We start from the raw sequence: 27,976 nt of genomic DNA, 5'->3' as shown, positions 1-27,976 counted from the left end.
TTCCCACGCCCCAGTGTTGGGGACCAGGGACTGCTCCAGCCTGGACAGGAGGGGGCACCACTCCCTCCTCAGCACCTCAGGGTGGCACCCTGGCCGTGCTGGGGTGAGGCTGTGTGGGGCAGAGACCCCCGCGCCATGCGGGGCGCCGCAGTACCCGGGTGCAGCGCTCCCTCCGGCCCTGTCCGGCATGGCCCCGGCCCGCCACTCCCATAATGGCGGCCGCCGCCGCTCGCCACACCGGTCATGGCGGCCACACACCCGCTCCCCCAACATGGCCGCCCCGCCCGTCCATCCTGCCCGTGACCAACATGGCCGCCCGGGAACGCCACGCCCAACATGGCGGCCGCCAGAGGGAACTGAGAGGGCGAGGGGTGGTGATGTCACTTCCAGTCCGCCACGGCGGGAGTGCCGGCCGGGCTCCCATGGAAGCGGGCGAGGGCCGGCCGGGGGTAGCGGCAACGCTGCGGGCGCTGAACGAGGCGCTGGGGCGGCCCGGCGCGCTCTGGGTGAAGGAGAGCGGCGCCCGCAACCTGCGGCACCGGGACTTCCTGGCGCCGCGGGCCGCGCTGGGCGCCGCCTTTCCCGGTGGACAGGTAGGCCCGGCGGGGAGGCTGGGAGGGGGTGGGACCTGCGAGCGGTGTGGGGGGGATTTGGGGGCTGGGGGCATGGCTTGCGATAAGGGGCGGGGTTTGGGAGCCGGGGCGGGGTCACCCCCACACACCCCACCCGCGCCGACCCCGCCCCGCCCGCAGGTGCCCCCCGAGGCCGTGTCGGCGGTGCCGTCTCTGCGGGGCCCTGCGGTGCTGCCGCTGTGGGGCTGCCGGGACACGCCGGCGGGGCTGGCGGTACAGGTGCGGCGCCCTGAGGCCTTCCAGCGCCTGCTGGGCCCCCTGCCCGGCCCAGCCCTCCCCGCGGCGGGGGCGCAGGAGGGCCCCGTGGTGCTGCATTGTTCGGCCCTGCGCGGCCCCGGCGCTCTGCAGCCGCGCCACCTCCGCCCGGTCCTGCTCGCCGACCACCTGGCACAGCTGCTGCGCGCCCAGGGGTGAGTGAGTGTCCCCGTCCCGCCCTGCCCGCGCCCCTCGCCCGCCGCTGCCAGCGCCTCCCTCGCCCTCTCCTGCAGGGTCGGCGTGCGCCTGGTCCCTGCCCTCACCCGGGAGGGCAGCTCAGAGGTCCTGCGACAGCTCCGCATCGACTGGCCCTCCGGCTCCGGTGGTTCGTCCTTCTCTGAGGCTGTCTCGGCCTTGAAGGCAGCGCTGGGCCGGGCTCCCTCTAACACAGCCTGTGAGCAGGGGCCGGGCACGGCCACGCTGCCTGAGGGTGTCATCGGTAAAGTGCACCTGAAGAGCTTCGTGGAGCAGCAGGGCTTGGTGGGCTATGACCCCAACCTGGATGTGCTTCTCGGTGAGCCTCACATGTAGAGCAGCTCAGGTGTGGCAGTGGGGGGTGAATGGGTGAAAGGCCTGTTTCCTTTCTTTTTCCGCTTATTCTCCTTCAGTCTGGTTTGAGCCCGGGGCAGACCCGATGGTGTGGGATGGCAGGGGATGGCAAAACCTTGTGTCCCAATCTGTGTCCCTCCATCTTTCAGTGACAGAGGGAATGCTGAGGTCCCTGGCTGAGCTGCAGCAAGCTGTTCAGCAGTGCCTGGTGAGTGACCCTGTGGCACTGCCTGCCTCTCACTTCCCAGGTGGTGTTCCCTTCTACCAGGCAATATCATTTGAACTCCCTGCTGTGCTCTGTTGCAGGCTGAGGGCCAGAGTAGCTGCTGCAGCATCATACATGTGGTGAACTGTGAGGAGGAATTCCAGCAGCAGCAGCTGGATCTGCTCTGGAGAATTTTGGACCCGGGAGCCCACACAGCTTTGCAGGTGAGCAACCTCTGACCCTCCTCACTGTGGCCCCTGGTATCCCTGTGCTCCAGACTAGGTTTAGAGCAGGGCTGGATTTCACCTAGTTCTCCTGCAGTGCATTTTGGTGGAGCTTCTGAATCTCTGACAGCCTCTCCTTTGTCTTTCAGAAACACCTTGTCTGTGGGCCAGTGAAGGTGACCAACCCCTCATCGCCCATCAGGGCAGACCAGTACTTCCAGTGAGTTGGTGTGCAAGGCACCTGTTGCTCCCTTGCTTGCCAAGGCTCCCTGTGCTCTGCCTGGCCCCATGGGCACCCAGGCACCCACAGTCATGGCTGAGTGAGCTGCTGGCACACAGAGAGCTCTGTGCACTCCCTCCATCCTGCTTTCCATGGCCACAGGGCTGTTTCAGGAGAACTGGAGGTACCTTCCCCAGTGGCCTTCTCCAGCAGTGCTGCTTCTGCCTCTCTCCATGCTGCTAAGAGGAAAGGCAGTGGCAGAAGATGGGTGGTTCCTAAAAGCCCTCTCCAGGCAGCAGCCCAGGGGCCTGCTGGGGTGTGGTTGGCTCTGCTCTGCTCCTGGGGCTTTTGTGCTGCTTTTGCTTAGCTGAGTCACTGCTGCAGCTGGGAAGCCCTGAGCAGCCTGAAGGCTGGTAGAGTCCTGGGGTCCTCTCTGGGATCAGCTCAGTCCAGAGGGGTTAGCTCTGAGTGTCTGTGTTTCTCCCAGGCTCCGAAAGCGCCAGATGTATGAAGCCTCAGTGATGAAGTATGGGGAGCTTGCACAAGGTGAGGGTTTGTTCTGTGGCTCCACACACAGCTCCATCCCATCTCCATGGCTCCCATGAGTCTCCCCCTCACCTCTGAATTCACAGCCAGTCAGGGTTCTCCCCTCCAGGATGGAGCCAGGTGCTGATCTTGCTTGGGGAAGGCACCTAAACACACAGGGCACTGGCACAGAGCAGCACGTGCCAATGGGGTACGGAGCTGGGGAAGTATGGTGGTCACCAGCTTCCAGGAGCACCTGGCTCCAGGTGGGGTGTCCTGCCTGGGGGTGTCAGTACATGGGAACGGAGCCAACTGATGCCACCTTCATTTTCCAGACGAGGCCTGGAGGGAGGTGATTGATACCCTGACAGCGGCTGCCATCAGGTTTGAGATGCTGAGCACTGCTCACCGGAGCCAGGTAGGACAGCAGCGTGCAGGGAGCCAGGGCTGGCAGGCCGTGGGAACAATGGAGTGGCTCTGCACTGAGCAGCCTGCACTGTGACTTGCCTGTGCCCTCAGATCACCCTGGACCTGGAGAACAGCAGCATCTCCACAAAAGGAACCAAGAGTGGTGCCTTTGTGATGTACAACTGTGCCCGCCTGGCCACGCTCTTCGACAGCTTCCAGCGGGCTGTGGAGCGGGGTGAGCACCAGCCCTGCCACCCTCCTCTAGCAGCCACTTCTGGAGCCACGGGGGCTTCTCCAGGCACAACAATCTCCCTTCTTTCCAGGGACATACCCACCTCTGCCACCAGCGTCCGAACTGAACTTCTCCTGCCTCCGAGAAGAAGTGAGTACTGAGAGGGGGAATGTGGGGACCTGCACACCCTCAGCTCCAATGATGGATGCTACTGGCCCAGAAGGATCTGGCCCTAAAACATATTATCCCTTCACAGGGTGAATGGCTCCTGCTCTTCAACTATCTCTTGCCCTTTCCTGAAGTCCTGGAGCAGGCAGCACAGCTGCCCACACCCTCCAAGGGGATCCGGATCACAGCCAACACAGAGACAGTAAGTGCTACATGCCATAGCACCCATGGGTGCTGCTCCTACAGTCCCAGCCCAGGGCAAAGCTCCATGCCAGCAGGTGCTGCCCATCCATGAGCAACACAGCTGGTGCTGAGGGAAGAGACTGCAACACCCCTGGGGCTGTTCCTGATGTGCTTGGGGTGGGGAAAGGCCCAAGACTGGCCAGAACCTGCTGTGCCATCAGAATGTGTCTGCCTTACAGGTATGCAAGTTCCTGATCCAGCTCAGCATGGATTTCAGCTCCTACTACAACCGGGTGCACGTCCTGGGGGTGAGTTGGGTGTCCCAGCCTGCAGCCTTATGGCTGGACTGCAGCTGGGAGGCAGCCATGTGGGTGGAGAGGCAGCAGTGCCTCTAGGGCCAGCCTGCTGAGGGGCAGTTTGGCCACCAACCCCAGTTGCTGCCTCTCTCCCCACAGGAGCCATTCCCTCACCTCTTTGACCAGATGTTTGCCCGCCTCCGGCTGCTGGGAGCAGTGAGGGATGTGTTCCACAGCGCGCTGGCGACTCTGCACCTCCCTCCTCTCAGCCAGATCTGAGCCACCCCTGAAGACCTGTGCCATGGTGTGACAGGCACCTAGACAATGTGCTGTTAGGGGAGGACAGGGCGTGCCGTCCCCAGCAGGGTGAGGGGCTGCCCCAGCACCAGCCAGGAGACACCTGAGCATACGCAGGCACTTCCCCTCCCAGGGTCTGTGGTGTTTGGGGCTTAGCCACGTGCTCCCTGCAGCTGTGCCCAGTGTGTAGGGAAAAGGGAGGGCTCCTGTGGCACCCCACAAACTGTGCTGGGAACACTGAGGGAGGTGGCACCAGGAACCAGTCACCACAAAACCAGGCACCAACATCACTTCCCTCAAAGCTGTTTATTGAAGGTTGCTCCGTGCTGGCAGGGAGCTCCTGAGGCTCCAGGCTCCTGTCAGGACCTGGCCCAAGCCCCAGTACTGGGGTCCAATACACTTGTTGCTGGACAAACACTGCATTTGTTTGACCTCAGAGCTGTTTGTCCTTCCCTTGCTCCAACTGTCCTGGGTCCTGCTGCTGCACAGGAACAATCCGCTTGGCCTGACACAGTACTGAAAGGCTGCTCTGAAGGCGGGGGGGCATGTGTGGGCACCCTACAGGGTGCTACAGCAGAGGATCAGTGTCTCTGTGCATTTCAGCACCATCCTCAGCACTGCAGAGTCAGGGCTGGCACGCCAGGCTGCAGCCCACCAGTGCCTGACCCTTCTTGGCCTCCTGCTGCCCTCAAGCTCCCAGTGCTGGGCAGGGCCCTAAGCACCCTCCTCAGCAGGTTCCTCTCTGAGACCAGGGCTGGAAAGCCTGGACATGGGTCCCTCACACCTTGGGGAGGAGGTTCTCCCGGGCAGAGGGAGCTGACAACCCCAGTTCTTTATTGCCTGGGGAGTCACAGGCCCCTCCCGGAGGGGTCACATCTGCCTTCACCCCTGAGACCACTGGCCTTGAGCACCCCATATGCAGCTGTGCTGCCCCTGAAGGAGCCAAGCATGCCCATCCCCTCAGGAGGGGACACATCAGTGTGCAGGCTGGGGGCAGGGACTACAGTGATGGGCAGAGCACCCTCCCAAGACAGGTAGGGACTGGGATGTGTTGCACACCTGTCCCATTCCTGGGGAGCCTCTAGTGGCAAGGGCTCAGAGGGGGCTGTGCCGCACAGCATCTCCAGGCCCTGCCCACAGAGCACGCAGTAGTACCGCAGTTCCCCCCCGGCCTCCGCCACCTCCCAGCAGTCCAGCTCAGCCAGGTCAGGCACGTGGAAGAAGGTGGTGCTGAGGGGGACCAGCCCCCCCGGGCCCCGGCGCCACAGCGTCAGGCGCTGATCCACCGAGGCCGAGAGCAGCAGGTCCGGCCGCAGCACCCGGATACCCGTGATGTGGGCAGCGTGGGCACAGGGCCTGGAGACTCGCTCCAGGATCTGCAGGCAGGTCCCTGCTGCGGCCTCGCCCCTGCCCAGGGCCACTTCCAGCAGGCAGATGTGGATGGAGCCATCATCACTGCCACTGGCCACCAAGTACTGTCCCTCTGTCACCTTGCTGACGTGGAGGCTGTTCACACCGCAGCTGTGGGCCATGACGGTGAGCAGTGGGACACCCAGGGCTGGGAAGACAGGCTTGGTCAGGAGAGTGATGCTCACCTTGGTCAGAGGGAGCAGAGGAGTCACCAGTGTGGCCACCCTCAGGCGGCAGAGCAGGGCTGCTGGCAGTGACACCCACCCAGGGGCTGCATCTCCCCCTCCGCTCGGTGCAGGGCAGCTGCTGCGTCCGTGATGGGGCTGGTGATGTCCCAGAAGGCGATGCTGCCGTCAGTGGCTGCACTGCACAGGAGGTGCCTCCTAGAAGGGAGGTGTAGGGGGAGCCTCTGGCCACAGCCCTGAGGGTCCCCACTAAGATCTGTGGAAATGGCAGAACAGCCTCCCTGACTTCCTCCCTTCCCTTCTCTCGCTGAGCTGCCATCCCTATGAGGAGAAATGCTTCTCCCCAGAGCCCAGCATTCAGGGCTCACCTCTCCCCTCCTGTCCCTGTGTGCAGGAACGCCTCCACCTTCAGCACACAGCGCTGGTGGTGAAATGACTCTGCCACCAGCACCAAATTCCGAGCAGCCTCCAGCAGCCCGAAGACCCTGTGATGGAGCAGAGGACAGCTGGCTGTGGGAGGAGGGAGCTCCTGGCATCTCTGCCCCAATTCCCACCATGCACTGCCCTGTTCCCTGTGCAGAACAGGCCACACCCATGGCAGCAGCTTCCCACATAGAGCCTGTTCTGCTTCCATCATCAGCCCCAGCTCTGTTCTCCCTGTCAGGCTGCACCATGGCTCCTCACCGGACTGATCCATCGCTGCAGGCAGCAGCCAGGAACTTCCAGGATGTCAGCAGCTGCTTGTTGTTGGTGCCAGGTACAACAGAGAGGCACATGTACCTGCAGCAAAGATACAATGCTCACCAACGCCTTGGTGACACCTGTGGCCCTGGGGAGGTGAATGGCCCACGAGAGCAGCCCAAGCCCAGTGCTGGATGCAGCTCTAAGCACTCGGAGAAGGCACAAGGAAAGAGTAGGCCTTTCCCTAGCCACAAAAGCCCCTCAAGGCCAAGCCACAGGGCACCAGGAATGCACACATGAAGCCACACTGGCCCAGTCTGCCTCAGCTGAGCCTGCAGCTGCACAGAGCAGTACCCCAGTGGAGGTCAGTGTGGTTCTCATCACCCTCCCAGGTCATAATCACTACTAACCCTGCCTCAAGCAGTCCCTGAGCATCACCTCGTCTCCGGGTCCATCTTGACGAGCTTGTGCCTGTTCTTCTTCCGCTCCCAGTGCTCGTCCAGCCGGTGGGAGGCCACATGGATGACCTGGCAGGCCACAGCACTCTCCAGGCTCTCCACAGCACTCTCTGGGTCCCCAGCACACAGCAGCCGGTAGCACTCGATCTGTGCCCGGCCACCCGCAGAGAAGAGCAGGGCAGACAAGCCCTCCTCACCAAAGCCCTTGTCTCCAGGTCCCGTGGGGCCGGCCAGTGCCAGCGTCCTCACACTGGAAATGTGGTCACTGAGGCGAGCGAGGGGCACGGCTGCCCGAGAGTGCTCACTGAGTGCCAGGACACAGGCCGTGGTGTCCTCGCTGCCGGTGACCAGCACGTTAAGGGCGGCATGGCCAGGCACCTCCATGGCCCCCAGACGCCGTACACAGGTGATCTCCCGCCCGTGCAGGGATGCCAGCAGCACCTGCTGCTCGCAGGGCTCGGCCTCACAGCAGTACAGCATCACATCCCCAGACTTGATGAAGGCAAAGACCTCAGCCCAGGGGCTGCTGCAGTAGCTCCAGGAGCGGTGCCCACCCCCACAGGGGATGCAGTGGAGGTTCTCACTAGTCCTGCTGCTCCACACCACAAAGTTGTCAGCGTGAAAGCCCAGCACGAGCAGGTCCCCGTCTGGGGTGAAGCGCAGCTCCTCGATCCACTGCAGCCCTTTGCAGGGCCTGTGCTTCCACAGAACCTCCAGCTGCTGGTCCCGCAGGTGGAGCTGGCGGTAGACACCGTCACGGCCAGTGCTGTAAATGTAGCCCTTGTGGCAGGTCACCGAGGTAACCCCTGTCTTCCCGTGGAGCCCAAAGAGCACGGACAACGGGGACTCAAGGGGAAGGACCCCTTTGTGTGACAAGCAAGACAGCTCCAACTCGCTGCTAGAGTCCTCACCGACCGAGTCAGCGACACCATTGGCAATGCCGGGGCTTTCTGCAGCCCGCCTCGAGGAGCTGCTGCAAGAGAAGAGGAGGAGGGAGCCCCGGCGGTCGCCGCAGACCAGGAGCTCTCCCTGGGGCAGGAAGGCAGCGCAGGTGTGCCAGCGCTGCTTGCAGGGGGGCAGCAGGTACCGTCCCATAAGCCGCACGCAGGGTGCCTGCCCGGGGCGGTGCGCGACGTCCAGCCAGAGCATCTCCCCTTCGGGACCGGAGGCCAGGAGGGTGGCAGCGGTGGCGGAGGGCAGCCCGGGGCGGGGGGCCCAGCTCAGGCCGAGCACGGCCCCTTCGAACACCCTGACCGAGGCGGCGGTCCCGGGGCTGCTCAGGACGAAGAGGAGGAGGCGCCCGTCGCCGCCGGCCAGGGCGCAGAGCGCCTCGTCCCCGCCGGGCAGCGGGGCGGCCGCCAGCACGGCGCGGGTCCCGCCGGCGGCGGGGGCGGGCAGCACCGGCGCCCAGCGCCCCTGAGCCGCCTCGAACGCCGCCAGCCCGCCCGCTTCGCCCAGCACCAGCACCCGCCGCGGCCCCACCAGCAGCACAGCCCGCGGCCGCTCCGGGGCCCCCAGCGCCGCCACAGCCGCCGGCGCCGCCCGCCGGGGCCGCCAGAGCCGGACGCCGCCGTCGTCGCCGCCCGTGGCCAGCCGGCCGCCGGCAGGGCGCAGGGCCAGAGCACGCAGGGCCCCGCGGTGCCCGCGCCGCTCCCGCCGCACATCGCCGCTGACTCCCCACTCCAGGCAGGCACCGTCCTCCCCCGCGCTGACCGGGAGCGGTCCCCGGAGCACCACGGCGGCCACCCGCGCCCCGTGCCCGTAACACACCAGCAGGCAGGCGCCGTCCCCATCACTGCCGCCCAGATCGCCCACGGCCCAGAGCCGCACGCTGCGGTCCTCAGAGGCGGAGGCGAGCAGCCCCCGCGCCGCCGCGTAGCAGAGCGCCAGCACCGCGCCCCGGTGCCCGCGCAGTTCCCGCCGCGGGGCCGCCGCAGCCGCCGCCCGCCACATCACCACGGCCCCCGCCGCCGTGCCGGCCGCCAGTGCCAGGCGCTCCCAGCCCGCCCCGGCCAGCACGGCGCAGCGCAGCGCCCCGGCCCCGCCGCAGCTCGCCCGCCTCAGCCAGCGCCCGCCGCCCCGCCACTCGTACAGCGCCACGGCCCCCCCGCCCAGCGCCAGCGCCAGCCGCCCGCCCGGTGCCCACCGCGCCTCCCACACGCGCGCCCCGAGCTCCCGCGCGGCCCCGCCGCCGCACAGCACAAGGAGCGGCCCCCCGCCCGGCCCCCCTCTCCGCACCGCCAGCACGGCCAGCCAGCGCCCGCCGAACACCGCCACCCGCGCCGCCGGCCCGCGGCCCGGCTCGGCCCGCAGCCCCTGCACGCTGGCCTCACGCAGCACGCTCCTCCGCGCCGCCGTCCCGCCTCCACTCAGCCGGAACGCCACCACCTCCGGGCCCGTGCCTGCAGGACACCGCGTCAGCCACCGCCGCCGCTGCTCCCACCGCCCACCCCGTCCCGTCCTGGTCCCGCCGCTCACCCGCCAGGAGCGCGTCCCCCGCGAACTCCAGCGCCGTCACCGGCGCCACCAGCGCCACCGACTCCATCTTGGCGGCACCCTCACGGCCCCGCCAGCCGCCCATTGGCCGAGCCGCGCGGCCCCGCCCCCAGAGCACGCGGAGGCGGCGCCCGTCTCTGCACGCTTTATTGGCGCGCGACGCGGCCCCGCCGCGCACGTGGTCCGCAGCCCCGCCCCCCCGCACAGCGCGGGAAAAGGCCACGTGCGCGCGGCCAGGCCCCCCCGCGCCTACAGCTCCAAGTGCACCCCGCTGTAGGCCTTGTCCACTGTCCACTCGCCCGGGGCTCCAGCCCCGGCCCCCGCATCGGCCCCCGCATAGCGCTCCATCTCCTGCTGGAACTGCTGCTGCCGCCGGCGGTTAGGGTCGACATTGATCCAGTTGTTGGCAATCCACTTCGTGCCTTGGGTGACCAGGCAGCCTCCGTGCAGGGCGAAGTCATCCAGCTCCCCCACCCAGCCTGCAAAAGAGCAGAGCCCTGGTAGGAGGTGGTGAGGAGGGCAGGCAGAGCCGGGACCGTGTGGGGACACCTGGCCAGCAAACACTGATGTCGGCTCTCCTGCCTGCAGTGCCTGCTTGGATTTGAGCTGATACATCTTACAGGAGTAGCTCCTCCTAGCACCCCTCCATCTTAGTGCCACCCCACCCTAGTGCCTATGAGGAGTTCACCAGGGCACACTCCTGGGTAAAAAATGCTCATTGCCCCCACATCTCCACTCAGCACAAGGGGGCTCTTGCATTCTGCATCACAGCAGCTGTTTTTCTCAACTCTTCCCAAAAAGGGAAGCTGGCATGGAAGAAATGAGTGCTGCTGGTAGAAGGCCTGTGAAGTCAGAGGCTGATAGCCATTTTGGAGACTGCATTTCAGCAGTTCTAAATTACCCTCTCTTTACAGAGGTCCCATGGTTTTTCTGTGGCAGACTTGCATCAGCAGCTACTTTCCATTTAGGAACAAATTGCTCATAAAAACACAACAGGGCTCTTCTCGCAGCATTGATGGTCTTGATATTCTCACCCAACAGCCCAAACACTGGTCTTGTGACCTCCTCTCTGTGGATTTTCTAGAGATGGAAACATGGGCTGCTCCCAGGGGCCCTGGGAGTTTATACTCCTTCCTCCCACCACAGCTCAAAATCTGCCATCGAAACCCTCTGGAGCCATGCTCACCAGCAGCCTGGAATATTCATGTCAAAGCCCAGCCTGTCAGGGCAAACCACACTGTGCTTCATGACAAAAACAGCCCCAAGGACAGATACCACGGGGTTGCGGCTGAGCTACAAAGCAGGCGTCGGCCCCAAGCCTTGTGTGGGGTGGCCCCTGCCTGCCTTGATGGCCGTGCCTTTGTCTACCTCCCCTCCCCACCCCTTTGGGCAACACCACATCAGTGACACATTTTGAATTGCAGACCAAGTTCCAGCAGGAGTTTCAGCTCGCACAGCAGGATGGGAGGCAGCTGGCGGTGGTGAGTGCAGCCAAGGTCTTTGTTTGCTAGCTACTCCCGTCCCCCAAAGACATCAGGAGCCACTGACCTACTGCCTGTAAACAAAGGCCTTTCAGAGTCAGGAAGCTCCTACCCAGCTGGTGACAAGAAGATTCTACAGTTCCCGCTAGCAGGCAGCTATCCCCTTTAGCTGTTTTCTGAGCTCCCAGCTACAGCAAGAAGATGATGGCTGTCACCTCCTGCAGTCTACCCCTCCCAAGAGCCAAGTCTTGAAACAAGCCCATACCTTCTCCGTCGGACAGGTAGTTGTACCAGAAGACAGCAGTGCCTTGCTGAGGTTTCACTCGCAAATTGCCCTTGTCGCAGTTTTTCCGAGTATCTCGCAGGTCAACATCGTTCTGGATCAAAGACTGGGGAGGAACCACAGGGAAGGTGTTGCCAATGGGGCTGGAATGAGGCACATGCACTGGGCTATCCCTGCTACCAGCCATTACCCTGCTCCTTGCCCCACAGGGACAGCTCAAGGGTGACACAGGGGCTTTCACAACCCACCCAGAGTAGCCAGTTTCAGTCCCCTGGAGGTCCATAACCTGTTTCTGAGCAGCTGCCCATTCCTTAACACGTTGCCTGGCAGGAGCACAACATACCTGCCAAGGCTTAGTCTGAGGAAACGTGCTCAGAGAGAAGCAAGCAGGACTCATGTTGTGGCAGCAAGGCCAAGAGACTCCCCCTCACACCTCTGAGCAGGGAGAGCTGCAGCTGTCAAAGCCCCGTGCTTCTTCCCTCGGCCTCAGAGGGAGAAGACCATAAGCGGAGCACAGCTTCCCTAACGCTCAGCAGCCTCACACACCAGCCCCCTTCTGCAGTCACAGTGAATGAAGACATTCAAAGAGGGACTGAGAATCCCCAGGGGTAACACGAAGGTGAAGTCCATTTACCATCTCTTCGTACGTCCTGTTATCAGCAATAGGAAAGACTGTCTCGCCTCCCCCAGTCACATTGTTCAGGTAGAACAGCACAGTCACATACCTGCAAGACAGAGGGGCTGTCAGGGGGCACACCTGGAACACCTGGAGGAGAGGCACAGGGGCTCTCCACACCCTGCCCCTCCACCATATACACAGCAGCTCCTCCAAGACATAACAAGGCACATGATTTACATCATCAGCTTTTCTCAAAGAATAACACAAGGACAACAAAGAAAATCCCCACCCAGAACAGTGAGAGTGAGCTTGTAGGCTCTGGTGGGGATGGCCCAGCAGCTCTGCACATCACTCTGTCCTCCATGTGAGCACCCACAGGATTTGCCTGCCTTCTCCTTCAAACCCCTTTATGCCAGTGATCTCCTGAGCTGGTTTGTGAGCCCCATAATCCAAGTCCCATGCGGGGGCAAAGTGAGATGTCTCTCCACACCCCTTCTCTAACGCGTTCCAGACTGTGTCAGGGCAGAGCTTACCGGCAGGAGGTCTCAAAAGGAGCGCTCTCGTTGGCGACGAGCTTTGTATGGCTGCAGGCAGTCTCAGGGAACACGGGGCCACTGTCCATGTGGGCATGGTAGTGCCCTCCCTGGTCGTACCGCACAACCTGGAGGGGCTCGCTGTGCTCCACGATCTCGGGGGGCAAGCGAGTCAGGCGCATCACCCTGGGGAAGAGCAAGGCAGGTGAGCGGGAAGCACCCTCAGCCTGGTCAGATGCTACTCCCAAGCAGTGAATACATCTAGAGAAAGAGAACCCCCTTCCCCAACAGACCGGAGAGACGGATGGCTGCATGCCAAGGTATGGGCTTGTTTCAAGACTTGGCTCTTGGGAGGGGTAGACTGCAGGAGGTGACAGCCATCATCTTCTTACTGTAGCTGGGAGCTCAGAAAACAGCTAAAGGGGATAGCTGCCTGCTAGCGGGAACTGTAGAATCTTCTTGTCACCAGCTGGGTAGGAGCTTCCTGACTCTGAAAGGCCTTTGCTTACAGGCGGTAGGTCAGTGGCTCCTGATGTCTTTGGGGGACGGCACTAGCTAGCAAACAAAGATAGTCCTTATAGATCTGTTGGTCCATCAGTATCAGTCAGAAAGCCCTTGTCAAGGTTAATAAAAAAAACCCAGAAAACCAAAACCGAAGGATGCATCTCCAGCAGGACTGCTCTCAGGAAGTCTTTGCTTGCTCAGCAAGATCCTCTCTTTCTGTGCGTGTCCCTGGAGCCTTCATGTGTCATCACTTCTCTGGACTCCTGCACACCACCTACAGACCTCAGGGACAGTTAGCAAAGCACAGGGCCCCTGCTGAGAGTGAACGAGAGACTAGCTCTAGGAATAGTCTTGTCACCTAACTCACCTTTCCCTGTTGCCTTTGCAGCAGCCTCCCCCAGGGCAGAGGGGCACTGGAAGTGACCAAGGAGACCGGAGCCCTCCTGCTCTGGGATTTTTCCACTGCTACATCTGAGATCATCCCCAAGGTAAGCAGGTACGTCTTGAGACCTGCCAAAGAACACTCAGAGCTCTGAGAATCTGGACCAGTGAAGCCCTTGGGGCAGGTGCAAGGAGAACATGGCACCTGGGCAGGATGGCAAACCCCCTCCAGGCACTGCATGGTCCCAAGGAGGACTAACAGCCTCCTTCAGCACTGTGTCTTCACATCCTCCTAACAGCCAACTGAGGAGCGTCCAAGTGGAATGCTGACACATGGTGTGTGTGCTGGCTGGCACGGAGAAGGTGGCAGCCACAGTCTGCTCTAATCAAGGCAATATGCGACCCCATTCTCCCGCTGGAATGCGCTGAAGAAAAGGAGTGGCCAACAGCCATTTTCAAGCTTCAGGACAGATTTTACCCACCCATGTTCTGGGTGAGGACCAGCACCACAAGAACAAGAGAGTCTCCAGCCAACTATTTGAAACTCACCAATGCTACACGATTTGGTCTGAGTGCTGGGTTTCATCTGAGATGAAGGGAAGGGTAAGAGGTTCTCCCACCTGCCGTGAGCTGCCCTACAATATGTGTGCTTGGAGGACTGAACTAACTTGGCTTATTCTAGGTGAAGTCGTGCTTGTTAAAAAGTCAGTTCTGAGTAGCTAAGACAGATTTCAGTGAAATGCATGAGTAACTAAAGCAAATGACAGCAACTACTGGCGCCCAGACAGCATTGGAAATGGGCAGCTTCTCCCAGTAAGCTCATTTACTAATTAGAATGAAGTATTTCATATACTGCCAAATCTTCCTGGTTTTATAGGGCTGTTCCCAAAAGTGAATGGAGATGCTGAAAGATTTGATTTTTCTTTTTCCCTTTCCACGGGACAATACAAATTCTTGTTCTAATGAAAACCTTCTCTTCCCATTTTGTGTCTGTGTTAACTGCTCTTTATACTCCAACGACTTACACACAATTAGGAAATGTAGATGTTAGCAAGTCTGCCCCTGCCTCTCCCAGCACAGGTGATCCTCGTGCCTTCCCAAACCCAGCCACCCCTTGGCTGCTTGGCCCTTACCTTTGCCGTATGGCTCTCATGACCTGGTGTGCCCCCTCGCCCTGGTACAGCCAGGTGTGCTGGCTGTTGCGCACCAGGTCACTCATCTTCACCTTCTGGCTTCCCAAGTACTTATGGAAATCACGGATATTCAACTGTTTGAACTCCTCCAAACTCAGCACACCTACAGGAACAGAGGAAAAGCTGCCTGACTCTGGTGCAGGTAATAGTTTCTGGCATCCTGTACTGGAAGAAAAACCAGCTGAGGGTGCTGCAGAAACTGCCCTCCTCAAACAGACCCCAGTCAGGGTCCTGTGCCCACCACAGGCTCTGTACTCCTACACTCAGGATCACGGGCCCCAACAAGGCTCTCGCCTGCAGCAGAGGACTTACAGCAACCTGCCAACGTGAACCGTGCAGGGTCAGAACTGGGACAGGCAAAGCACTATTCTGAACTTTAAAAAGCTCCTAAAACACACAAACCAATCCATCAAAAGAGAGAAACAGCCCACTACAGTTCTAACATACACAAAAAAGTCTGTGCCAACCAGCGTCTTGGGACTTGTTACTTAGATATTTAAATAAATGCATTTAAGGACAGAGTGGGACACCTCAGACCACATTTTCCACACGATCTTGTGGGCTAATTAAAAAAAGCCAAACTCAAAACAAGCAGTACATTCTCCTGCATTTGTGTAATTGCAAAACACGAGTGAGGAATACATCAGGGTATGATCTTGCCTAGGTAGAAGTAAAAGAAAAGTGAGAGCTAAAAAGCGGTTTCTCCTAAAACAGGTATTTCTTGTTTGCACTCAACTGGACCCAGCAAGGGGTGGACTTTTGCCTTATTTTGCTTCAGAAGAGTCCTCAAATTTGTTGTTTCCTCTTTCTGGAGAAGGGAAGCCTCACACTGGGGACCAGGTCCTGACACCAGCGTGCAGTGCTGTGCCCTGTGCTGCCCAGCAGCCAGCACACACCATGGGCTGGGAGTGGAGCTCATTCAGGCAGCAAACCCAGTGCTGCTGGGTGCCAGCTCTGCTCCCTGGGCACAGCACCCCCTGGCAGCAGGAAGGACCAGCCACCAGGGTCAGCCTGGGACAGTTCCTCAGGTGTCAGTGGTCACGACCAAATGATCCATTGTTATTATTCCTAGTGTCTCTCTGTCCCCATTTCCCCTCACTCCCCATGGTCTGATGACGCAGGGCCACATCCAGGTTGTGACCTGGTCCCTCAGTGTCACGTACCAATCTAACAACAGAGGGAAGCAGCACTCTGGAAGCAAGGTCCTGCCAAGAGGCCTTTAACAGGACCTTTCATTTGTTAATGTCCAGAACGGTGGAAAAGCCACTGAGGACTCAGTCATACCCCTGCCAAGAATGCCACCAGCCTGGAGGAGAGGGCACGGGGTGCCCTCCGGATATTTATGTGTTCACACTTGGTACTGTTTCAACTCCAAAGCAACTCCTCCTGGGCAGCTCTCAATGCCAGGTCACTGGAAGAGAGCGTGCAGAGCCTGTGCATTCACTTAATTTGATTAGGAAATGGAGTGCTGCCTAATTGAGGCCACTCTAATTAGAGCAGCAGAGGTTAGAGTGCTCATCCGGACAGTGTGGGAGCCCTAGGGAGACCAGGGGCAGGAGGGGCAGAAGTGGCCTCATGGAGGGACTTTGCAGTGGCAGAGAGGGCAGTCAGTGAAAAACGCTGACAAGACCATCCTCACCGCCACTTAATTCCACCCTCCCCTGCCACTGACATGGGACTTCCAGCCTGCTGCAGAAGCCTCCCTGAAAACAAGGGGGGGCGTGGAAGGTGTGTCTTAACACCTGCATCCCAGGTAGCAAGAGCTCTGTAGTCAGAGCCAGAGCAGTCTGTCAGATCAGGGGAGCAAAAGTGCACCCCGAAGGTCTTGCTACTATGGGGCACAAACCAAGGCAGGTGTGACAGGGGAGAGGGAGTGCAGAGTTGTGTTCTGGTGCTGCTCCTGCAAGACCCAAGCCCAGGTGGTGGGACCAGTCTGCTCTTAGATTGGTGATGCAGGGGCGGGAGTGCTGTGATATCAGGTTTACACTGAGTTTACTTTCCTGAGAAAGTCTCCAAAGCAGTGTTACTTTCCTCTGCAGAACTCAGCTAGAGAAACAGGCCAGAGCAGGGACATGGCTCTTGCTCTGCCCCACATGGCTGCATGAGGCATCCAACGTGCTGAAGGCAAAAGGGATTCCCCAAAAGCTGGTCTTACCATTCCCATCAGGATCAGCCTTGACTGCTGTGTACATCTCACGGATGTTTTCAGGGGTCATCCACCTGCCGTTCCCAAGCCGAGTGTGGGTCAACACCTGAAATTCATAAATGGATCAACACAGGGCACTGGTTTCTTGTACTCCCAAACCCCTGCAGATTCCCTGTGTGAGGCCTGGCAGGCTCTCCTCTGCAGAGCCAGCCAGGCATCGGCACATTTCCGCAGAAACACAACTGTGGTGAGAATCATCTGGCAGCCACACACAGAGTGTGGCTGGTGAGTGCTGTTATTTCCAGTTTAGGTCATGGCAAATGACTGCTGGGATTTGGTTAACCAGCCCTGAGGTGGAGGGGGCACAGCTCTTTCTCTTGAAGGGAAAGTAAAGCTATTGATGATAAAAGTGAATGCTTTTCCTTGTCCAAGATAAGGGCTTGGAACAAAATGCTTTCTTTTCATGTGTGCAGAGAGATGCAGGATCCTGAAGAGCTTCCAGCAGGCTCCAGAGAAAGGAGCCTTGCCCTGGGTTATGACTGGTGCAGTTTCCCATACCCTGCAACACTTGTGGCCCATAGGATGAGTCAGACCCCCGGCTCCACCTGAAAAGGGAGCCTAGGGAGGGACATCCTTGGACTGCCAGGACCTGCCCTGATGCACCCTCCTATAAAGGGCAAGGGTGCTGAAGAGCTGTGGACAATGTGCTCATTATCCCCCCTGGGCTCCTCAATAGGGGTGGCTTTGCTGGGGCTTGTGAATTCACACAGGGAGTTTCCCACAGGCTGCACAAAACAGGGCTCAGGCGACAGACTCACTTCCTGGGACACCTGGCAAGAGGTAACCCACAACACAAGGAACATTTTATCCAGCATATTCAAAACACATGTGTCCTGCCAAGGACCGCTGCTACCTCCCAATAGCATGATAACTACTGCACATTGCCCCAGAAACTTCCATGCTGAAGGCCAGCACAAGCCTTAAGACATAAAATCCAGCAAATACTGTTTGGTATACACCGGGGTCTGCCCTACCCAAGCACATGAGTAACCAAGAGACCATCTGAGGAGGGGACCTGTCAGAGGGTGCCCAGCAAACCACCCCAGGTCTGTCCAACACTCTACCTCTTTGAGCTGCAGCTGCCCATCCTGATTATGGTCCAGGAGATTGAAAATGTCCATCTGGCTGATTTCAATCATTTCCATGGCTTCCTCATAGTCATCTGTTGGTAAGATCTGGCTCTTCTGCAGCCCCTTCAGCTTTGCAAGATGGACGATGAGCTTGCACTCCTCCTCTGTCAGGAAGTCGGGAATTTCTAAAGCAAAAGTGTGAGCACCAACAGAGACTGAGGAACTGTTACAGTGGGATCCCATACCACTGGCAGGAGACTCAGGAAAAAAAAAAAAGAGGTGGGGTGTAATTTAGGAATTGCCTAAGTTTGGGACATTCAAAGACATCCACCCTTCTACCAGAAGAGCTCTCAAAGAGCATACACCACACACCTGAGCTGCTGGAGGCAGGTATTTTTACAGCAGCAGTTCCTAAATGTTTGGATGCAGAGGTCAAGCCCTTAAACTCTCTCACACATACCACAATGGACAAAGGAGTGAACAAACGTGCATATCACTGCATATTACCATTTCAAAGGTGCCATTTTAATCACAGTCTGGGAATTGCTGCTTTACAGGAAGGGAGGCCAAAAATCCTTACAGTGGGCAGTGGTGACAGCCCAGGTTTCAGGCTTCCTTGTTCTTTGCACAAAACCAAATACCTTTCACACATATAATTCGGGGGGGGGCATGGTCCAGTGCTCTACTATAAAACTCAAACAGAAAGGAGAAAAATTCTAACTTTTCCCCACTCATTCTCTTGATCCTCCACTAAAAATGGTCTTCAAATGCAATATTAAAGGGGAACATACTGCACATGGAGGATGCCACACTCCATATCCAGGTATTACCAGCTTTCCTTTGCAGCATAAACCCAGCAGCAATCAGGCAATTCCAGGATCCCAAGCAAATTTAAATGCAGAGAAATCCTCCAATGACCATGAGAAGATTTCTAGCTGCATGGTATACTTGGAAAGTGCTGGCAAGGTCCCATTCCAGAGTTAGACTGTGGCCCAGAAGGTTGAGAGGATCCTCCTGGCTGGTATCTGTCACTACTGTGGTGATCTTGTTACCAGCTACTGAGATTTTTGAAAAGGGAAAGAAAAGCCACCAATGCAGGACAGCTTAAGTGCTCCTAGATCCAAGGTCCTGCTCTCCAAAACTGCAGCTTCCTGGAGCTCCTGCAGGTATGTGCCAAAGACATATTATTGATCAACTATGGCAGCAATCCTCAAATGGGGGAAAAAAATTAATTACTTCCGTGACCTGAAATCAACCGTATCGGCTCAAGCTGTCAATAAGCAGTTGGCTTCTTGCTAAGTACAGACTAGAACTAGCACTGTAGAGAATGGGCTGTTCCTGGGAAGCCCCAGGAACACAATGCAGCCAGCTGTATCTGTAACACCCTCCCAGGAAGCAATTTCCGCCACAGGCAGCGCAGGGTCCTTGTGCCAGAGGATGTTTCAGAGCTGGAGCTTCCACTGACCAGTTTGAACCTCGTGGCATAGCACCAGGTCCAAATGAACTGTGTGTGCTGGCAACCAGCACCCCCACTATTTCCAGCTCCCCAGACTGGGCTACAATAATGATGGATTATGGAATCTTAATTATGTGCTGGAGGAAGGACAATTCTGCTCTTCAGTGGTAGTAACAGGATTTCAGAAGGAAGCAGGAATTCTGTTAACCAGAAAGTGTGCTGTCACGCAGGTTGCAAGGTGAGAGGGTTTCCAGCTGAGTGCTGCCAATCCCATCCGCAAACAACCTGGCTCCACAGCTGCAAATTAGTTCCTCTCTGCCCTCAGCTCTCCTAAACAGTTAACTTCTGGCTGTGAGACCATCCTATCTCCCTGCCTGTTCAACAATAGATCCAGCTAAACAAATGCCTCCTAATTGACTTTGAGCAACACTTGATTGCTTTCACAAAAAACAAAAGAGAGGAAAACATTGGGGTTTATGAAATAATGACTAATCCTGGAGCAAGAGAAAGGGGATGGGTTGGAGCACTGGTGTCAAACAGAGATTCAATTTTGGCTGAAAGAGCCCCAAGACACATGGGCCAAGTCATTCATCCCTCCCCAACTGCCCTCATTTCCACACCTGCTGATCTAAGCCAAACCCCTGCTAAAATACAAACAATCGGGGCCGCTGGCAAACAAAAATTGGAGCATTGTCTTCCCCATGAGGACTCTGAAAGGGCCGCACTTAATGAGGATGGATTGACAGAGAGGTGGCTCCTAGGCTATAAAAGGCATCTCACAGTCAGGAGCAGCTCAGTCCAGGGTGCACTGCCCGTCCTCCCGCTCTGAGCATGGTCACAGCCCACCACAGGCACCCCTCGAGGGTGGGTGGCCCATGGCTGCTGGGTCTCATGGTGTGGCTGCTGCTCTGGGGCTCTCCGGGAGCCTGGGCGAGCTACCTGAGGAGATCCTCCAGCTGCATGCCCATCCCACACCGCATGGCCTTGTGCTACGATATCGGCTACTCCGAGATGAGGATCCCCAACCTGCTGGAGCATGAGACCATGACAGAAGTCATCCAGCAGTCTTCCAGCTGGCTGCCCTTGCTGGCCAGGGAGTGCCACCCAGATGCAAGGATTTTCCTCTGCTCCCTCTTTGCACCAATCTGCTTGGACAGGTAAGATGTTTTTACAAGTTATTTCAGCTGTAACAGTTAACTCTCCCCAAGAGCACAACTGCATGTGCCTCTGGACAGAAAATGCCCATGATGTGATCAGTGCAGTCCCCAAGAAGCCGTGCTGCCCCTCTCGGCAAGGGGCAACTGGACTACTCAGCAGGGTGAAAGCGAAACATGAGCATTTCATCTGGTAGAAGCAGAAATATTATGTTCCCTCCTTTAGATTTTCCTGCTCTCCCACCCCAGGCACTGCTGTCTGGCCACCCCCTCGCACACCAAAGTAGCTGCTGGCACCCACCATCATCACCTCCTACCTCCCATGAAGCCACTCACCCCAGCTCCTGCCCCAAACATGTCTCTCAGCCAAACAGTTCCAGCAGCAGAGGGAAATCCCCAGTTCTGAGATGCAGCCCTCAAAGTACAGAGCTGCTAAGGAAATTGGGTATCTGATTAGGCACTTGTAAAGGTAAGCAGCCTTCACACAACTAGAGAAGATCCCTGGGGGCTGGGGTGGGGCAAAGGGCTTCTGACAGCAGCCTGTATGGATCAACCTCATCCCTCCTGTCCTCAGAAATTCATTGTTTGCTGCCTGGACGCGAATGTTCAAAAAAATCAAAGCTCCCCAAATCGCCTGCTAGCACTGCAGTGTGCAACACAGCCCTGTGGACAGCAGTGGTGCCAGGGCTCCACCCTCAGCCTGCTGCCAGGCATTTGGAGGTGCTGAACCCCCATCCCCTCCCCAGGCTCATCTACCCCTGCCGCAGCCTCTGCGAAGCCGTCAAGAGAAGCTGCGCGCCCGTCATGGCTTGTTACGGCTACCCCTGGCCTGAAATCCTGAACTGCAACAAGTTCCCTGCAGATCATGAGCTGTGCATCGCAGCAGTCTCCATGGACGAAAATGCCTCCAGCAGGAGAAGTAAGAGGTTTTTTCCTCACGTACTTTCCCATATGTAACACTCAAAGCTCAAAAGGATGATCCTGTGACTTGTTTCTATTCTGAATATTTCTGGTTTTAAGCTGTATTTTTTTAAAAAAAATAGAAATCGTAGTTTTGTTCTCTCTGGGAACTGTGTCTAGAAAATTAGCATAACATTGACTGTGGTTTGTTCCTCTCTCTGCTGTATTCATTAGCTCCCTGGGTGCCATCATACCCCGCAGGGTTTGGGGCAGGGGGAAGGAATGGCTGTAAAGCCTCCAGCCCAGGCACAGCAGGAGAGCTCATAGAGTGCAGGCTCCCGGCAGGGCAGCGAGATGTGCTTCCAGCAGAGCAATGGAGCTGCAGCCCTGATCTTTCAGTTGCGTCCAGGGTTTAAAAACATGCAAAAAGAAATGTTTTGCAAGCCTTCTCTTTAAACACTGGGAAACATCACATAGGAACATGAGCCTCTGCAGACATGAGTTACACCAAAAAAAAATCTGTCTGAAAGACTAAATTAAACACCCAGATACTGATGAACACTGGGGTAGATTCAAGAGCAGTTAAGGGGAGAACAGACATTTCAACAACATCATTTCAGCATCACTGGATGGAGTCTGGCTACAGCACTGGCTTTGCTGTTTCATCCTAGCGAGGAGATCCTCATTAAGCATTTTCACTGCTGCTTTAAAATGCAGCAACACACAGAAGTCCAAACAAAGCACAACAAGTGGGACCTGCTCCAGTCACAGGAAGGAGAGCTTAACATTTCCCACCCTGGCAGTCTGAGACGTCTCTGCAGGGCCTGGGTAGCTCAGGAAGAAGTGTCACTTGGAAACAGCAAGCCACCATTTGCAGATCTCAAAATTTCATTGTGTGTTTTCCAGTGAAGCTTGACAAGGGTGTTATAATCAAATTTCTGTTGCAGCAGTGCCCCGAGCCAGCTGCAAGGACTGCGAGCTTGAGGAGGCCAGCACTGCCAGGGAGATCCTGGAAAGCCTCTGTGCCAATGATTTTGGTGAGTACCCTCCTCTTCCTCTCAGTTGCTGCTGTTCCCTTCAGCAGCCAAGCAGTGGCATGGACAGAAAATGGCTTTGCCACAACATACTGACTTGGAGGAATTGCAGCTTTTACAGCAGATGTCAGGTATTTTCAGGTCCCACCTTACCTGTGAGGCAGCAAGAGCGCCTGGCTCCAGGCAGCACCAAAGGTGAAGACCTGCTTTATTTCTGATTAGGTTTTGGTCTGTGGCTGCTAAAAATAAGCACTACTCTGGTTTTGCCTTTGAGATCAACATTTCCATCAATGTCCACAAAAACCTTTAGCAAAATCCATGCTGGCTACTTCAAACTTCAATACTGTTGTTCTAGTAATGTGACTCTTCCTCTCTTAGCCCAAGCAGGCAGCAGCACTGGCTCTGCTCAGTCAGCTGGGAGGAAGTTTTCAGTATATGGCCCTGAATTCAGGCATGCATATAAAAATATTTTTAATAATTAAAAAAAATGTTACAAATCCCAGGTTTCTGTCAGTCACGTCACCTCCTGAAATCCCAGTTCAGAGAAAACTCAGTTTGCAGGAGACCAGGACTGCTTGCTTATGCCTGTGCTTCCCACAGGGTTTCTGCCCATGCAGTGGTGCTGATAAACGGAGTGAGAAGGAAGTCTCCCAAGTAACAAGCAGTAGGACAAAAGGAAAAGGCCTCAATTTGCATTGGAGAGGTTCAGATTGGGTATTAGGGAAAACATCCTCACTGGAAGGGTAGTCAAGCCCTGGAACAGCCTGCCCAGAGAACTGGTTGAGTTACCATCCCTGGAGGTACTTAAAAAATACATGGATGTGGCACTCAGGGACATGGTTTAGTGGTGGACTGGGCAGTGGTGGATTAATGGTTGGACTCAATGATGGTAGATGTCTTTTCCAACCTAAACAATTCTATGACTCTAAGAACAGTGTTCAGTACTGGGGACTGACCTCAGATGAGAACTTTTACAAGTTCGCTGCAATTACAAGAAATTGGGCAGATGCTCCCCATGTTACAGAGACAGCAGAGAAGCCTTGGGCTGACTCTTTGTTTTTAGGTAGGTGAGAGCTATGAAAAGCAAACAGAACTAAGAGCTCTTTTTCCAACCCCTGCAGCAGTGAAAATCCGGATCCTGAGGAAGAACACAACCACGAGTATCTCGGACTTTGACCTGGACCCTTCCAGGGTGGAGGTGCTGAAGCATGGCCCACTCCTCAGGACTGAAATCCCCTCCAGGCTCCAGCAGTGGCTGGACATTGATGCCACCTGCGCCCACAACATCATGAGGGGCACTCATGCTGGGGTCTTTGTTGTAAGTGGCGAGGTACAGAGCGACAAGGTGGTGGTGAACAAGGCCTATGCCTGGCAGAAGAGGAACAGGAACCTACACCAGGCGGTGCGGAGGTGGAAACATCACCGCTGCCCTGAACAGGCGGGACGGAAGGTCTGAAAAATCTCAATTCCAACAATAAGAAACTGCTCCCTTCCCTATGGCTAGAAAACTCCTTTCCCTGGCAAGTGGTGCTTTGGAGATGTACAGTCAGTATTTCTAGGTGATTCGAAGCGGTCATAGTGCACAGATAGGGCCTCACTACAGATCCCTGTTTTACCAAGACAGAGCTTAAGGATGCAAGTTAAACACGTTCCTCTAATGAGGCTCTGCAGATCCAGGACGTGTGATGGACAGCTTTGTGTAGGATCCAACATCACAACAAAACTGAACTCTGCAGGTGAGCACAAACTATAAAGAGCTGTAGTAACAGTTCCTTCTAGTTCTCACCATCAGAGCTGGTATTTCAGCTTCACTATTTGACCCTGAGACATTGATGCTGTTCCAGTGCCTGCTTGCTTTCTGTCCAGAGATTACATGAAAGCTGCCCTGACTGCTAAGTGATACTTTTTATGTAATGGAGCAAATACTTTACTCTTGAACAGCCTGAGGTAAATTAAGGGGGGAAGAACCCACCCCAGCAATGCCCAGACCCTTAAAAAATGCACACTAAACTCTGCTCTTGAGCAGTCACTCAGGCTGTCCCTTTAGCTTCCTGCACTGAGAACTCATGAGCATCTGCACAGGTAAAAGGAAACAGCCATTCTCAAGCAGGAAAGGCACAGAGCAAAGATAGCTGAGGGTTTCTGCATAACAGGGAAAACCATTTTCCAACATCAGAAATTCAGTTTGGATCAGAAGATTCCAGTAACCAGGGATATCACAAGAGCCTTGAGAAACAGCAGAGTGTGAGTGAGACATCAGCTGTTAAAAGCTCTGCTTTGGTGTGATCAGCAGCTTTGCTCAGGACTGGGAGGTGAGCCCCAGCCACAGCACAGAAGGTGCTACTTGCAGTTCTGATATAGGATCAGAGGAGAAACGTTCCACAGCTGCCTGGCCTTCCAGCTGCACACAGGGAAGACAGAAAAGGTGGGAAAACTCAGCCTCACCAAGTCCTCCACAGCTCACTCTCACCCCAGCAGGATTGTCGCTCCCTGCAGGGTTCCCACAGCCACAGCTCTGTGCTCCAGACCCCAGAGCAGAAAACAGCAAATCCCCTAACGAGAATCCCTCATGAGTCGGATTTCTACTGCCTAACAAAGCACTGTCCAAGGAAAGTTTTCTATATTGGCTTAAACCTGGGGCCGAAATAAAAAAAAACAAAAGGGGGAAAACCAGCCTTTTGGAGGAATGTTTTCTGCCCCGCTGGTGCCGCCTGCAGTCTCGGCTGTGGCCGCTGCCCAGTTTGATGGAGACACGTTGCCTCCCTGTGCTCGTAAAACTCACCAACAATCCACGGCCTGGGCTCCTCCTCACACCAATGTGGGCTGGAACGAGCGCTCACACACTCACACTGGAATTCAGCTGCGCCCTGACATTTGTGCAGTGATTACTTCTCTTTCCTGAGGCTCGGAAGAAAACCAACCAAATTTCCTATTCTTATTCCTCCCCACTGCCTTGTCTTACAATCTGCTGCCCAATCCACAGAATCTGCTGTCAGGTGGTCCCTGCAACGGCAGTATCTTCTGAACAGACTGCGTCTGGAAAACACAACTGAACACATAAAAGCTCTGAAGGTTGAAAAGGTTTTGTCTGATTTATTTTCCATTAATAGGGTTATTTGATTACTAGTGTTTCCCAACTAAAAAGTGCACAGATGGTCTGACTTACAAGCTTTAGAAATGATGCCTTGTAGCCAGAGGGGGAAAAAAAATAGGGCAGGCATTTTTTCATAGCTCCATGAAATGAAAGCTTCGGTTTGATGCAGATGTGACTTACTCACATTTAAAAAACAAACCGCAAGTTCCCCTACGGTGCCCAGCCCATGCCCCAAAGCCCAGAGCTCACATTAAATCATTAATGGGTGTCTGCTGCTGTGGTCCCACTGCAGTCTGCTCTGCTGAAAGCAAAGATCACAGACCAGCCACTGCTTCCTTAAATTGGCTCTCATATGCCACAGCACTTTGTCTTAAATCCCCAGAAACGCAACAGTCTTTGCTAAGGACTTCTGCGTTTATCAAATGCAACCAAGTTAAAGACACACTTCCACTCATTTAAGCAACAGAGATGAAATAAATTAGTTTTTTAAAAATCAGCTGAATTAGATTGGTACTGTTTGCATAGATAGAGAAGTCTCTGAAAGTCTTTTAAAGTCAGAGTTGGCTCCTGGCAGGTTCATCCAAGAGATAAGAGCTGTCTTGCAAGTTGCAGCTTCTAAATAAGGGAGTCCTTATCAGAGGACAAAGGAGAACAGGCTCTTGTGGCATCTCAAATGGTGAATGTCTGTCCCTGTGTGATGGCATCCTCAGGGAGCAAAGCTTCCCTCAGAACCAAGGGAGGTGCTGGAACAACAAGCTAAAAACTGGGATTGCTGCTGCCAGGACTAACCTGGACTAACCTGCCTTTTATCACCTTCAGCACCTTCCCTGCAGGCCAGGACCAACTCTTTACTGCAGTGGTACTGGTGGGGCAGGGAAGGTGGAAACAGAAGTTCTCCTGAGTGAAAACCAGAGTGATTGCCCCAGACCGAGGTTCTGGTACTGACATTGGTTTTGTGATGCTGTGGGGTATCAGTTCCAGGTTGGTGTATCTGTTTCCTGAACGTCAGACAGAAATCCACCAAGAAATTGGCAAACCATGAGTACCACCTATGTAGAAATAACAAAAGAACTTTGTATAGTTTTTCCAGATACTTACTGCATTAATGGAGTTTAATAAGAAACCTATGGTCAGGCTTTCAGTATATATAATTTCTTTGGAATCAGAAAAGCACCCTCTATTTATATTTCTGAGAAAGCATCTGAAAGATTCTTCATGCTGTTTTTTCAGAGACAACAGGTTTTCTCTGACTTTGCAGTAGCAGAAATTTTGTAATGATCTGTCCCCCTAAAAATTATTCTCAGTGCATTTCCCGAACATGGAGTTCAATTAATGAGACTTTACCAGTCATAGCAAAAAAAATCACAGAAAGGTAAAGAAGGTTTTAAAATATCTCAGAGACGGATGTTGTGTGGTTGTGTATCAGAGCAGCCAAAAATAAATCTGGAACAGGATGCAAAATGGTGGAAGACATGAAATCTATCAATTCCCCTGTTACTCATTTCCTCAGTGCTGAAGCACCAACACTAAATTGCTTTTTCATAATTTATTACCAAAAGTTTGGGTATCTCTTGCTCCTTCCTAATACTGCACAGCTTCTTGGAGGTCCTCGCCAGCTGTCTATTCCGGGTATTTTAAAGGGAATCTGAAAAACCTGGAAAGGTTAATCTTCCAAATTCTTCAAAGCGGACCATCCACAACAAGTAATCCCGTATCCATACGGGGAATACCGTATCAAAATACCTTAAACGAAACCACAGCGTTTTTAACGCAGCCCCCAGGAGCAGCAGCACAGGGAGGTGATGCAAACACGCGAGGTCGCTTCCCCCCGAGTAGGTGTAAGGCAGCGGCGGGTGTCAGACACACACACACACACACACACCTCCCTCCGCCGTCAGGGCAGCGCGGGCAGCGCAAACCCCTCGCCACCGGCGCGCCCGGGGCCGGGCTCGGCCGCTGCCCCCGGCGGGGCCGGTACTCACCGAAGAGCAGCGGCTTGAGGCTCAGGGTGCGCACACTGTGGGCCCTGCCGGGCACCAGCTCCACCCGCTGCGTGTGGCCCACCTGCGGGGAGAGCAGCCGTCAGCAGCGGCCCCGGGAGCGGCCCCGGCCCCGGCCCCCGGGTCGCAGCCTTGCCTTGATGCCCTCGAGGCGCGGGAGGGCGCGGGCGGGCGGCGGCGGCGGCGGCGCGGGGGCGGCGGGCGGCCCGCCGGGCTCGCCGGCGCTGAGGTGCACGAAGAGCAGCAGCCCCAGCACGTTGAGCACGTAGAGGTGCGCGAAGACCATGAGGACGAGGAAGTAGGGCCGGGAGCAGACGGGCCGCGGGCGGCCCCCCGGCGGGCCGGGCAGCGGGGGACCCTCGGCCCGCGCCTCCGCCGCCGCCATCGCCCCGGCCCGGCCGGCCCCGCGTCACCGCGGCAACGGCCCGGCGGGCGCTGCGGCAGCGCGGGGCGGGGACAGCGACAGCAGCCACACCCCCCTCCACCCCGTCCCCATCCCGCTGCCAAGGAGAGCCAGGACACCGCCGGAGTTAGAAAGTCACAATTTATTTCAAATAAACCATGGGCACACCTCTGGCAACCGTCTCCCGGGCGGTTTCCGCCGCCCCTGCCCCTCTCCGGTGCCTGCGAAGAAAAGCGAGGGG

At 56.4% G+C, this 27,976-nt stretch overlaps 4 protein-coding genes across 4 annotated transcripts; 2 read left to right on the top strand and 2 right to left on the bottom strand.

The window, feature by feature from the left end:
* Positions 1-212: 212 nt before the first annotated feature.
* Positions 213-4,616, top strand: DALRD3 (DALR anticodon binding domain containing 3). The gene is made up of 13 exons (XM_051788558.1): positions 213-593; positions 753-1,042; positions 1,121-1,401; positions 1,586-1,644; positions 1,743-1,865; positions 2,015-2,085; positions 2,573-2,631; positions 2,946-3,028; positions 3,130-3,253; positions 3,342-3,400; positions 3,507-3,620; positions 3,841-3,909; positions 4,057-4,616. The coding sequence occupies exons 1-13, from the start codon at positions 213-215 to the stop codon at positions 4,174-4,176; spliced, it is 1,833 nt and encodes a 610-aa protein (XP_051644518.1). The 3' UTR covers positions 4,177-4,616.
* WDR6 (WD repeat domain 6) lies at positions 4,482-9,652 on the bottom strand. The gene is made up of 6 exons (XM_051788507.1): positions 9,407-9,652; positions 6,909-9,330; positions 6,474-6,569; positions 6,158-6,274; positions 5,869-5,987; positions 4,482-5,752 (listed from the first exon to the last, which is right to left on the bottom strand). Exons 1-6 carry the CDS (start codon positions 9,507-9,509, stop codon positions 5,043-5,045), a joined length of 3,567 nt encoding a protein of 1,188 aa, XP_051644467.1. The 5' UTR covers positions 9,510-9,652; the 3' UTR covers positions 4,482-5,042.
* Positions 9,556-27,744, bottom strand: P4HTM (prolyl 4-hydroxylase, transmembrane). Its single transcript, XM_051788567.1, has 9 exons — positions 27,469-27,744; positions 27,315-27,396; positions 17,689-17,879; positions 16,574-16,670; positions 14,359-14,521; positions 12,341-12,526; positions 11,823-11,913; positions 11,171-11,294; positions 9,556-9,903 (listed from the first exon to the last, which is right to left on the bottom strand). Exons 1-9 carry the CDS (start codon positions 27,715-27,717, stop codon positions 9,674-9,676), a joined length of 1,413 nt encoding a protein of 470 aa, XP_051644527.1. The 5' UTR covers positions 27,718-27,744; the 3' UTR covers positions 9,556-9,673.
* LOC127471562 (secreted frizzled-related protein 5-like) lies at positions 19,982-23,694 on the top strand. Its single transcript, XM_051788586.1, has 4 exons — positions 19,982-20,307; positions 21,051-21,223; positions 22,152-22,241; positions 23,360-23,694. Exons 1-4 carry the CDS (start codon positions 19,982-19,984, stop codon positions 23,692-23,694), a joined length of 924 nt encoding a protein of 307 aa, XP_051644546.1.
* Positions 27,745-27,976: the final 232 nt, after the last annotated feature.

The sequence above is a fragment of the Manacus candei genome, unplaced genomic scaffold, assembly GCF_025592945.1.
Source record: "Manacus candei isolate 608988 ecotype Guabito, Panama unplaced genomic scaffold, ASM2559294v1 h1tg000025l, whole genome shotgun sequence".
NCBI lineage: Eukaryota > Metazoa > Chordata > Aves > Passeriformes > Pipridae > Manacus > Manacus candei.
Note: the sequence above shows the minus strand (reverse complement) of the source record. Positions and strands in the feature narration are given on the sequence as shown.